Raw genomic sequence first — 13,469 nt, forward strand, 5'->3', positions numbered from 1 at the left:
TCCTTTTAAAAATAATTATTTAGTTGATTCATTTTCTGTTGATTCATAATACATTGCACAATAATAAGAAATGCAGTTTTAAGCCCCTTCACATCATTGTTGATCCACTGATAAGAGTAGTAGATACATTGGTTCATCTCTCAACCTGGCATGAGTTCAGTCAGCGTGAATAAAATGCAGGCTGCGAGGATGTGTAGCCTCCTGCTCCCTGCAGTAGTCAGAGTTCAAGGCCAACTACTGCACCATTGTTTCCACTCCATCTACATGACATTTTCCATGCTCAGTTATTTTTTGCTTGCTGAGATTTTGTGAATTGCTTGTGACTCTTGTGTTTCAGCAAAGGCTGCCAGTTATAGCTTAGTTTCCTCCCTGGTTTCCTACCCACAGTGCTCCCTCACTCTGTAGCTGAAGCTTACGCTGGTCCCCTGGTGTTGTGTAATTTCACGTCTGAGCAGCAGGGATCTCTGGGAAATGCCAAACACTGTATGTGGATGATGTGTTCTTTTTTTCATGAAGCTTTCAAGTCTTGGAATAACAACTGGCCTTGAATGTTGAGTCTTTTTGATGTTTTACTTGCAGGCTTTTACTAGACTTCTCTGTAGACATGTCCTAGTTTTATATGATCATCCATCATTTGATTCTACAAATATCTTCTCCCAAGTTTTGCCATTTGGTGTAGAAGAGAGTTTCTAGTATTTAATAGCAAGCTTTAACCTTACTCTGTCTGTCTTGTGTCTCCTCCACAGTAAGCATGTTTCTCAACACCCTCACGCCCAAGTTTTACGTGGCTCTGACGGGCACTTCCTCCCTCATATCAGGACTCATATTGGTAAGATACTATATTTTCACTTTTCATCTTATTATATTGAATCTGGTGCTGGTATCAGTTTTGAAACTATTATTCTTGTGATGCTAGAAATGATTTTATTAGCAAAACTGACTTCTGAAGTAATCTTATAGCAGAGGTATCACTTGCTGAAAAGAACTGCACTTTACAATACTACAACATGTCGGGTGTAACTGCAGTACTTAACCTCCCTCCTGTCATACTCATTGTACATTGTTCTGGTTGCTTCAAAAAGATGACGTCCTAGGTGAGCCCAGGAGGTAATTTGTTAGTGTTTTAATCACAGGTCCAGAGGCCACGAGGAGCTGAACAGAGAGAAAATCCATACTCATTAAGTGGTGCATGAGATGAAGTACCAAAAAATGTCAGCCTCTGGCATTGTCACTGTATATCATTATGGCCTCACACCTTGCAACACAATTTTAGTGTTTTTGCTTTTTATGTATAAAGATGTCTGTAGATTGATGGTTATCTGAGCGGAAGTGAATTAGCCTTTCACAATAAAACAACCCTTGCGGCTGACTAGGTTTTTATATAAGCTGAATTAGATTTTAATATTACTGTACGATCATTTTCATTTCAGATTTCTCCAGCAAAAAAACATACTGTGAATTATATAAATATGTTTTTTACCCATTGCACAACCTCTACCGGTGCACCACTCTACTCTGTGCATTAAACACTGATAGTTAATTGCAGCGTGCACCGATCTGATGATTAATGGTTCCAAGCCGTTCTGTGCTCACTGAGGTGCCCCTGGGCAAGGCACTTTTCCTCAGCTGATCTAGAGAAGTCAACTACTGCAAAATGTTGGGTTTAATGCATGTCTGAGATGTAGGTTGGTTGCAACTGCCCCTCAATCCCCAGCTTTGCAAAGAGTGCTCGTCTGCTGACATCCTCGTTTAGATGTAAACAGAAGAAAGATGTGACAAACATCATTAAAGCAGGAAGGGACTTTAATGAAGCTGTTAGCCCTTCTTTTCCTATAAGCAGGAGGCAGGTGTTTTCTCTCTCAAGTTCTTCACAGAAATGGCTAACTGTGCAACAGTGATGGGTCTGTATTTTGAAATGCTTCCTCTCATAATTAACTCACTCTCTCTTCCCTGTGGGCCATTGGCCAATATGCGTAGGCTGCTTAGAGATTGTGTTGAGCTTCGCACATGCTCTGTGAGATGATTAAGACATGTGGAAGCCAATTGGTTTGGTCAAAATGCTACAGATTTTTTCTCTGTAATTTGATGTTCATGTCCTAATTAGGTAATTTTCCACTGAAGAGTTTGAGACATGCGCCATCAAAATGTGCCATCACTTCCTCACTCAGGCAGAGGCTGACAGTATAGCAGCGTTGCCAGATGGCAATCTGTACATCTATTCAAATAGCTCTAATCAGTAATCTGAATGTTTGTTTCATAGTGAAACTCTCATCTCTCATTAAAATTAATAATTAAGTACTGATTCATACGGCACTTTCTTATTTTTTAAACCAGGGTTACAAAGTACTTCACGAAGTGGAAATATAAACACACATATGAATACATACATATTTAAAAAAAGGCACAAATCAGGGCAGGGACCATCAATAAAAAATAAAAAGGTGGGGCTTTAGATTAGATGCAAACACTTGGAAACACTTTTTGTTGACCTGACCCTCGGAGGAAGACTGATCCATAACCTGGAGGCCAATACAGAAAAACCATTGTCACCACAGGTCTTGAACATTGACAACTTCAGACGCCCAGTGAGTCTGTATGGGGTCAATGATTCACTGATATATTGTGTCCCCAAGTTGTGAAAAGCCTTAAATGTAATCAGGCTGATTTTAAATTCAATCCTAAATTGACATGTAGCCAGGGTACTGAGTCCAGCACCAGGGGGGCTAGAGAGGCCTGTGATTCTTAACTGAATACACGCGTGCTCCAACAAGTATACCATGCATGTTGAGTGGAGATAAAGCAGTGGGTTGCTGTTGTTCAGTCTGTTGGATTGATAAGAAAGGGTGTAGTTTTTCAAATATAATATTCTCCTACAGTTAGCTGCCCCACCAAAGCAACCTGGTGCCTATTTTCATGTATGGTACTATGCAAAGGTTACTTGTGAAGTTCATCTTGTAAAGTGAGGATGCTTTGACAACTATTGCCTGAATGGTTCTTATTTATAAATTGACTTCATGAGAGGTGCAGTAAGTGTGACCACACTTTACCTCCCACTTATTACGTCACTACGTCTGACGTTATTCTGCCAGTTTTAAGCCCCGACCTGAATTAGTTTAATGTACGATGACCGTATACCATTGTTCATGTCCTAATTTAGTAAAAACTATATTCTTCTTATTTTTCCATCTAGTTTACATGCAGGGCATGGGTTGTCAAGCAGTTAGTAACTGCTGTCTATCGATGTAGCAAAACGGTGTGCAAACCCCAATGCGGCGTTATAATGTGATCAAAACGTATAAACGTCTACATAATGTGACAAAGGTCAGAAAACTCCACATGTCTTAATCTGATTATTGCTTATTCAGAGTATGAATAACTATTTACATGGCAGTGTCTTACTCAGACCATTGACCCAATCTGGTTAATATCATAATATTAGTGTCCATGTAAACATAGTCAGTGTCCTTGTCTCATCATGTGATCCCAGACCCACTACATGAGATCAGGGCTCCGTAGCAACTGCACCATTTGTTGCAGTCCCCTGGTTCTTCTTGTTGTGAAGTAGAAGGAAACTGGTACCAATCACTTGCCCCCTGAGTTGGCATTCAGTGTAGTGTGGATTAGAATGAAAACATCTTAAAGTATTAAATCCAGTCAATTATATTTTTTTAATTAATATTCACAAATCCCAGTTTGCCTCATAGGGTTTAACAATCTGTACAACGTGCGACATTCCCTGTCTTTCAATAACCCTCGACTAGGGTGAGGAAAAACACACACACACACACACACACACACACACACACACACACACACACACACACACACACACACACACACACACACACGACAGTGGAACAGACTCTCTCACCAGAAGCAGTGCGGAGTTCAGTGTCTTGCTTTTCGAGCAGGTTAATTAACACCCCCTCTCTGCCATCTGCGTGGTACTCAGACACGACCCAACAGACCCAATTTTACACTCATTGGCCTGTGTGCCAAAGAGTGGGACTCTTTGATTCAGAAAGTGTTAATAAGTGGGGCAGTTTAGTCCAAGCTGGTCAAAATCATGAATAAGGGTAGATGCAGATAAGGAATAGTAACCAGCTAAGCGCTGCTATATTTACTAGCCAATAATATTCTCTGTTTGAACACTGAATATGGCTAGATCTACTATCGCTGTGTTTAATGGACTTAAATCACTTTTGTAGAGACAGCATATATGTGTATTTGAGAGAAGAACATGCAAAAAGAAATATGAAAAAATTACAAGAGACATTGAGTCTTGTCAGAACCCGGCTCAAAGATTGTGACAAGGAGGGAGATGACACGGGTTGACTGTTACCAAACTGACATTTATTTTAACAACAAGAAATAACACAACGTGTAGGAATCAGTAGGTCAGTAATGTAAAGCATGTCTAGTGTCCAGGTGAGGGTGGAGGGGGTCGTCACATTGTGAATGGTTAAGTTAAAGATTCTCTTTTCTTTCTTTCTTTTTTTCTCAGATCTTTGAGTGGTGGTATTTCAGGAAATATGGGACGTCTTTCATTGAGCAGGTGTCTGTAAGTCATCTGCGCCCCCTGCTGGGTGGAGTGGACAGCAGCTCCCCCACCAACTCCAACACCAGTAATGGGGAGGCTGACTCAAATCGACAAAGTGTGTCCGGTAAGAGCTGATTTGGTACATGACTGTGTTACTGTCTCAGGTTAACACCTTGTTGTTTAGTACTCTTTTGACTCTCCCAATACTTAGCAGTGTAATTATTTGGTCAGACATCTGAAACCCTACCTGTATTCTAAATGATTCATTTTTTAGTCAACATGTCAAAAATGTACTTGCTCTCACTTTTAAAATGTGAATAGTTATGCTGGTTTTACTGTGAAACAAGTTTATGCTGTTTATGAACATTTTGAGAGTTTTGTGAAATAGTGAGGAATCTGCAATCTGAATATGTTAGATGTGGCTCCAGGGAATATAGATTACATCTTTCTCTTTTTTGTAACAGTTTATACACTGAGCAGTCAATGGATTATTAAAGAACATAATTATTAGATATAATGATACTAAAAGGTTGTTTGGTTGCAGCCTTATAATACTTCTGTGAGGGAATAAAACTATCTTGGACTTGACACAGAACAATGGAAGCAATTTGATCATACACAACTAAAATATGATATATAATATTTTATATAATTATATTATATAATATATAATTATATTATATAACATACAATATTATACCATTGGATTGATTGATGGAGCTTACTTACTGCAGATCTGATTGCCTCATGTCCATCTTGAAAAAGGTCAGAAAAACATCAGAACTCAGAGAATCATCACGTTTTTATGTTTCCTTAAAGGGATAGTTCATCTAAAAATGAAAATTCACTCATTATCTACTCACCACTATGTTGATGGGGGGTTAGGTGTACTGTTAGAGAGTCATATCTGGGTGAACTATCCCTTTAAGAAGAAATGTGTGTTTTAATAATGTACCCAGAAACATGTTGAGTTACACATCAAACATCTACACTGTCACTGTTGAAGTACAGTGGAGGAGATGTAAGAAATTGGATTCAGTCTTGCAGTATCCTCCACAGTCACTGGGGATGAGCTCTGTTTTGTGGCCTCTTGTCTACATCAGTGACGCTTTGATCATAGTTAATCCCTCCATGTGTTTGTGGTTCCTCATGGAAATCCATTCATTTCAAAAAGAGGAAATGTCTTAGTGCTGAATTAGTGCCTCAGTGCCTTTGGTTCCGTTGCAGATTATGCAGGAAAACATTTATCCTTCACATGCATCTGTAATCCATCAGACATTTAGTGACTCAGGCTAAAATCGTATTAGTGCCAAGTTGTTATGAAAGTTAAAGTTAAAATGGTAGAGATGATGACTAACCTCAGCATCACTGTAATCTCTGCACGTTTTCTTCAAAGGATTCTGTCGTCGATGTCGCTGAGGAGACGTAACACAGCTTGTTTTTGTTTTCAGCCAAACGACTGAATTAAATAGGATTATGTGTGCTGTGTGAAATAAACAAGGCGCGATGCAGAGAAGAAAGGCAGGTTAATTATTTCAACTGTGCTAATCCTCAGTTTTCTCACTAATAATCTGCTCTGTGTAAAATCTCTCCATTCTTTGTTAAAGCAGTCGTCAGTTTCAATTGAAGTCAATTTGATTGATTGGTCACAGGTCTGCACTTAATATGGTAGCACAGCATGAATTCAGAAGGTGTATGTGAATCAGTTGTTTCTAATATGACCGTACACGTCTTCATGAAGATAGTGCTGTTTCAGTGCCTTTTCTAGAAATTTGTATTTGCTTGTCATGATGTAGATGGGACAGTGGTTAGGTTGAAAGGCAATGAAGGGTGCTGAAATCATTATCTGATCAATCAATGAGTTGTTTGTTGATTGATAACAAGCATTCAATGACTCCATGAAGATGTGCTGTTTTTCTGGTTTTATATCCTTGTAAATTTAATGTATTTGACTTAAGGTTACTCATAATTGGACAAAACGAAAAATATAAAGACTGCCCCTGGCTCTTGTTTTTCTTAGATTATGTAAATTATTTTAGATTTAACTGTTAATGAATAGATATATAATTCAAATTTTAACTAGAATGGCTCTCAGTATAGTACTCATCTCACCAAGATCCAACTTCCGCTGATGAGACCACAATTAAATTCACTAGATCAGGATTTTGGATCTGCACCAAATTGCCAAATTTAGTCCCCTAAATATGTCAGATTTTTTTTCATCAAGAACCATGAATTATGCAAAGCGAAACTAACAAATGTGGAATTACACACAAAATTTCGCGGAAATTGGTTGTGTGGTTTTTGCTTAATCCTGCTAAGAAAGAAAGAACGACACACAAACAGACGCAGATGAAAACATGACATCCTAGGCAGATGTAATTAGTAAGAAGCCCAAATAGTCACTGTTAATGGGATACTTCAGCACTTCAGGAAATTGTTTAAATGAACAGACTTTAATACCAAATCAAAGTGAAAGAGGCTGAGATATCCTGACCAACTAATATTTGTTGTGGTTCTAGCTCCGTTAAAGCTCCCTCCTCCAATCCCCACAACGCACAATGCTTTTTCTCCTTCCGACCCAGCAGTCTATAATTCAAGGCTCCAGTTTGTAATACAGGCTTTCTGTTATATATTCCCCCCCAAGCCAAAGCTGGTAACCCACGATTACATAACATCATTATTACAACTGTTTTTGCAGGCTGAATATCAGTCATCATAACAAAATAAGATGATCTTGATGTGTAATCAACACATAAACAGAACATATCTGCCTCTCCAAGTTTAAAGATATTTTAGGTAGCAACATCTTGAACAGCCATATTGTGAAATCCTGTAACCTGCTCATTCATCTGTTAAGTGCTATTAGCCAAATCAGGGGCTCGTGACTGTTTTCTGACAAAGCGTTTGTTCACTGAGAAGTTTTAAAGGCCTTCACTTCCTGCCAGCTGCGCTCTCAGAGAGGTCGATGTGCCAGTCAGCGAGCTGCGGGGGGGATGTCAGAACACACAGCCGAGCCTTTTGATGTGCACCGAGGAGGCTGAATGTCGACTTTGCCCTTGACACTCATCACCAGTGTTGTTCTCTCTCTGTCTCCCTCCCGCAGAATGTAAAGTATGGAGAAATCCTCTGAATTTATTTCGCGGAGCCGAGTATAATCGGTGAGTGACAGCAGCTCAGCTACCTGTGTGTGAAAACCCTCGGCTGGTCTGGGCCGCCGGGTTAGCCTCCCCTGTTTGTCATCTTTATCTGTTTGATATACTGTCTCTGTCTCTGTTCCTTCTCCTACTCCCTCTCCTCACTTCACGATCTGTCAGCTGTCTGGTGTTTTCTCCTCAGATACAGTTATTTTCTCTTTTTCTCCTAATCCTCCATTTCCTTGTTTTGTTCATTTTCCCTCATGAGCACCTTGTCATTTACTCCTGATTTTCTTTCCTCCTCCTTTTTGTCTTTTAGCTGTCTCTCATCAATTTTTCCTCACAGATTTCTTTCATTTCTTTGCTCCCTCACGTGTCTCTATTCTCTTGCCATTCTGCTTTTATACTCTCTTTGATGTGTCTGCCTCGCATTCCTCCCATTGAGTTATACTCCTCTTTTCCCTCCCTCACGTTGTAATTATCCTGTCTTTCTCTCCACCTATCAACCCACATGCTGAGCCCCATCTACACCTTGGCCAGTCAGAGTCAAGCACATTTCTTATTAAGTCAGCACAGCCTCTGACTCTTCTGTGATCTGAACATCTAATATCTGAGCATGTCAATTTGCTCGGGTCTTTGCTTCTCTCGTTCTCTTCTTAATTTTGTCCTTCCCTCTGTACCTTTCATTGGAATTTTTTTATTCTCTCTATTGTCATGTATATTGGAGCTGCAATTCAGTAGCTTATCACTTATGTGTCTTCTTTTGTCTCCATGCTGGTGTTCAGATATACGTGGGTAACCGGTCGAGAGCCACTGACGTACTATGACATGAACCTGTCGGCACAAGACCACCAGACCTTCTTCACCTGTGACTCGGACCACCTCCGGCCCGCTGACGCCAGTAAGGAAATGCAAATAAACATAACTATTTCCCTCATTGGAATATGCACAATCACACATCTTAAATGGGCGTGTGTGGTAAATATGTTTCTGTGTTTGTGTGCTGGCAGTAATGCAGAAGGCGTGGAGAGAGAGGAACCCACAGGCCCGTATCTCTGCAGCACATGAAGCTCTGGAGCTTGAAGAGTGAGTTTGAAATAGTCAATGTGTTGATACAGGCCTGGTGCCAGGATGAAGTGACTGAGGGAGCTGTTACTTATTGCAAGGGGGCAATCTATTTTCATAAAACAAGACTAATTGATTTAACCCCCCCTTTAATTGTGATGAAAAGCTTTGGAAGAGTGATTTAAACCATGCATGCACGTGTATATATATCCCAGTCAGGCAATGTTCACTTTGTTATAATGTGATAATGCCCTGTGAACACTATCATATCACATCAGTATCATGCTATCATACGTCTGTCTGTGGAGAGCTGTAAGCTTGTTGTGGAAACATACACTTTGAAAGCAGTACTGAGTTTATGCCAAAGTTATACTGAGCTCAGTCAGAGAGTGCATACCTCATACCATACATCTTACAATGTTAAAGAAAGTGAAAAAAAAACGTTATTGGATCCGCCCCCTGATGTGGATCTGCACCAATAATTAACGTGTTCTCTCCTGACCCATACCACATCCTTCCACCAAGTTCTGTGGTAATCTGTCAAGTAGTTTCTGTGTAATCCTGAAACTAACAGACAGCCAAACAAATGCAGACAAAAACATAACCTCCTTGACTGCAGAGTTAACTGTTACTGTATCTCTGCCTATACTTTCATTACTTTTGTTATTTTTCTATAGATAAAGCACTGGTGGCCCTGTCATTTCCTGTCAAAACTTGTATTCATCTAAAAAACACAGAAAAAACTAAAAGTAAATTCTTGATTTCACCCTAAACTCCAAAATGAAATGAACCCCGTCAGTGGACCTTCAGTCTAATAAATTGACGGATTGAGAACTGCTGGTTGTCTTGTGTCGGAGATGTTTGATGCATCTAGTCAAACATTGACCCTCTGGGTGTCTGCATCATTCACAGAGGGAAGACATGACAGCTTGTTTTCACAGCAGTTTAGGTTTATCTTCAGCGTCTATGACGACAAAGTCAGGGGAGGAATCGTTGCTCTCCGTTGGAATCAAGGCTGTGGCAGCTGGTTGACTCGGAGGAGATCTTTGTTGATCAGTGGCTTGAAAGCAGTTTTATGGTCTGGAGATGCAGTGCTGTGTAGACAAACAACATTCCCTGTACACTGTGTTGGTGAACCAATTAATTAATTCACAAGGATGTGAGAATAGATGTATGTCTAATTCCCTGCGTAACAGGAGAGAAATAAAAAGAAGCATATTCAGAGTAAACATGGGAAACTATAAATAACCGCGGTTAAATATTTGCTCCCTTTGCTTCCCCATGCTGCCTCCTACTCTTTTCTTACTCTTTCACTTTCTGCTCCTTTTCTGTCTCCTTATCGTCTGTCCTTATCTATCCATATATTTCCTTCATTTTGACTCCTCTTTGTTCTCTATACCTCTTCTTTTCTGTTATTTCCCTCTTTCTCCTGCTATCTTTTCATTGTCTCCTCTTATTCCTCACACTTCTCACATCTAAATCCCTCTCCTCTCCTCCTGCAGTTGTGCGACAGCATATATCCTCCTGGCAGAGGAGGAGGCCACCACCATCATGGAGGCCGAACGTTTGTTTAAACAGGCACTAAAAGCTGGAGAGAGCTGCTACCGCCGCAGCCAGCAGCTCCAGCATCATGGTACACAGTATGAAGCCCAGCACAGTGAGTATGATTCACTCATTATCAGCACTGCTAATAATCAGAATAGTCTTTTATTTTCTTGCAGCTATAACTCACTTCTTGGGCCTTAATCATGATTTTTTTATTTAAGAAACAGATTTCAGGATTCTTGAATTCTGTGATGTCCTGCACAGACATTGACTAGGGGTCATGTTTCATTGATTTTCAAGGACATGAAATGTATATTAATTGTAATATTAAAACTGATCTGTATTTATTGAATTATTTGTGTGTGTATTTACCAGGAAGAGACACCAATGTGTTGGTGTATATAAAGAGAAGATTGGCCATGTGCTCCAGAAAGCTCGGCCGAACACGGGAAGCAGTTAAAATGATGAGAGATGTAAGTACACACCTTGCCAGCAACACACACACACACACACACACACACACACACACACACACACACACACACACACACACACACACACACACACACACACACACACACACACACACACACACACACACACACACACACACACACACAACACAAAACACAACACGCACACACAGGACACTCATTGGCCAGCCAATCCAAGCGTCACATGAAATCACACAAATCCAACACACGTATAACTCATTCATATTATATGATTGTAACCAGATTGTACACTGTAACTGCATAGTGATGACCCAAACCTCATGTCTGCTGTGCATGTGTCGCCCCCTCTCCGGTATTACATGTAACAACAGTTGTGTGTTTTCCAGTTAATGAAGGAGTTCCCTCTCCTCAGTATGTTCAACATCCATGAGAACCTGCTGGAGTCACTACTAGAGCTCCAGAACTACGCAGACGTCCAGGCCGTTCTGGCCAAGTATGACGGTGAGGGAAAAATGCACACATGCACACTCTTCATGTTCTGGATGTACGTTTAACATTCAGCAGTATGACAAACACTGTATTTCCAGAAAGAGCAGGGAACTTATCAGACACTTTTTTATAATCTATTGGGTTTTCAAGTTTTAATGCTAAACATGTTTTGTTTAAGCTTCTTATCTTTGCTGGATTTCTGTGTCATAATAAACTTATCTTATTTTGGGGTTTGTAATGGTCGGACAGGTTAGGTTTCATGTAACATAATTTACTTCCTGACACATTGTAGACCATCGAAGTGAAACAAATAAGCAGCAGAATAACTGTGCTGTTAGTTGCAACCCTTATGCTGACATAGAGATAAAACACAGTGTTGTAACAAAGACAAACACTTCAGTTTGTTTGTACTCTCTTTGTCTCCGTCCTTTGGAGCCTGATCATCTGTGATATGATGATATCTATGAAACACAGTAGATCACACTGAGCTGTTAGATAACTGAAAACTAAGAGCTGAGTGATAACAAAACACCCTCAGAGCTATGAAACCCAAACCCGCTATCTTCATTCATTAGCCCCTTTGGGCAGCTGCAGGATCTTAAGCGCACGCCTCCCCTCTATCACCTGTAACTCCAAACTTTTGCTATGTTCACTAAAATCCCCCTTCCTTTCTCTCCCTGTCTGCTTTGTGTCTCCTCCACAGATATTAGCTTACCCAAATCTGCAACAATATGCTACACAGCAGCCTTGCTCAAAGCAAGGGCGGTATCGGACAAGTGAGTATCACTTTTCATCGGCTACAATGCTCATACAGAGGCCTGACATACCTGTACAGCTAGAGTTTAAAATAAAGCTGATAATGGCCTGGGGGACGTGTTGTCTGTGAGTGAGAGCAGGGAGGAGCAGTGGTGCTGTAGAACAGAGGGCAGGCAGTAAACCGTGTAGAACAGAGATACCTCGGGGGGGATGATCAGTGTTATTGTGAAGAGTGTGTGTTTCTGCCTCGCCAGAGAGCTCTGGTCACTCTGAAGTACAGGATTATTTCTGATGATAAACAATATACTACAGTTATACTGCACAATATGAGTGTTGGGGCCATGTTGAAGAAATACAATGCTGAGATTTTGAGAATTAAGTCATAATATTACGAGAATAAAATTGTTATATTACATTATTATCGTAATTTTTCGATAGGAACGTCATCATTTTAAGAGATTAAATAAAATAAATGTGTACATTCTAATGCCACTATCCCATCATAAACACTGATCTTAAATATTTCACATTTTAATTAATTTGTAGGGAGTCATTGAGTTGTTTTCTCCTACATTGTCTGCTACAAAGTCAATGTTTATTCTTTGTTTTCTAATTCCAAAAAATGTTCATGTCATGTTAACAACAGCTGAACTCAATGAACAAATGTATCATGACAGTAAAATAAACAATATTCTTTAGTGAAGTTAGAGAGAAATACGAGCTGTCATGAGTCAGTATGTGTCCTCTGTCCTGTCTCTGCTGCTGCTGTGGTTCCCTGAAGGTACCACTGTTAGAGAGGCAGAGGGGAGAGGCTGGTTTGTCTCAGACAACCAGATTCATGACAAACTAACATCATCACTCAGACACCTTTTTTCTCCATTACAATTTGCAATTAGTGTAACCAGCACACTGTGGTTGTGTAAAATGACGAGAGATTAAGGACAAAAGGTCAAATTCAAACCTGTGGACCATTTGGTGTGGCCACTTAACCTAACCTGCATGTCTATGGACTATGGGAGGATACTGGAGCTCCTGCATCGCCCTGCAGGTTTCAACCCAGATGATGCTGCAACCACTGTGCCAATAATTGTTAGGATTTATGTGATTTAAAGCAGAGCAGCTATTCAGTGATAACTGAGGAGATTAGACTTCAGTGTCTTTATTCAGAGTTTTTTTTGTGATCACCTAGTGTAGTGCAATCCCAAGAATGATCACTCGTGTGTTTGTGCAGGTTCTCTCCAGAGGCAGCATCCAGACGAGGGCTGAGCACAGCAGAGATGAATGCAGTAGAAGCCATCCACAGAGCGGTGGAGTTCAACCCTCACGTCCCCAAAGTGAGTCCAAGAGGAACGCCACCTGCACACACTTTACACACTTGCTAAGTCGTCACACACAAATCACGTCACACAGCGGTGGAATGTAAATTTATTGAACTGTTCACATAAAAAAAAGACGATTGGCTGCGAGGGGAGTTTTTCTTGT

At 40.3% G+C, this 13,469-nt stretch overlaps 1 protein-coding gene across 7 annotated transcripts in view; it reads left to right on the forward strand.

Moving 5' to 3' along the window:
• LOC118109564 (suppressor of tumorigenicity 7 protein homolog) overlaps positions 1-13,469 on the forward strand; it is a 54,903-nt gene that overhangs the window by 32,616 nt on the left and 8,818 nt on the right. For 4 of the 7 annotated variants that reach the window (XM_035156795.2, XM_035156788.2, XM_035156790.2 and 1 more), the window contains 10 exons: positions 747-829; positions 4,505-4,664; positions 7,647-7,701; positions 8,463-8,578; positions 8,688-8,763; positions 10,245-10,399; positions 10,663-10,760; positions 11,114-11,243; positions 11,935-12,007; positions 13,219-13,321. In XM_035156795.2, coding sequence (XP_035012686.1) covers positions 752-829; positions 4,505-4,664; positions 7,647-7,701; positions 8,463-8,578; positions 8,688-8,763; positions 10,245-10,399; positions 10,663-10,760; positions 11,114-11,243; positions 11,935-12,007; positions 13,219-13,321 — 1,044 coding nt within the window. In that variant the 5' untranslated portion in view covers positions 747-751. The remainder of the gene's footprint in view (positions 1-746; positions 830-4,504; positions 4,665-7,646; positions 7,702-8,462; positions 8,579-8,687; positions 8,764-10,244; positions 10,400-10,662; positions 10,761-11,113; positions 11,244-11,934; positions 12,008-13,218; positions 13,322-13,469) is intronic. The other 3 variants (XM_035156791.2, XM_035156794.2, XM_035156793.2) reach the window with 1 other exon arrangement.

This window comes from Hippoglossus stenolepis, chromosome 5, assembly GCF_022539355.2.
Source record: "Hippoglossus stenolepis isolate QCI-W04-F060 chromosome 5, HSTE1.2, whole genome shotgun sequence".
Classification (NCBI taxonomy): Eukaryota; Metazoa; Chordata; class Actinopteri; order Pleuronectiformes; family Pleuronectidae; genus Hippoglossus; species Hippoglossus stenolepis.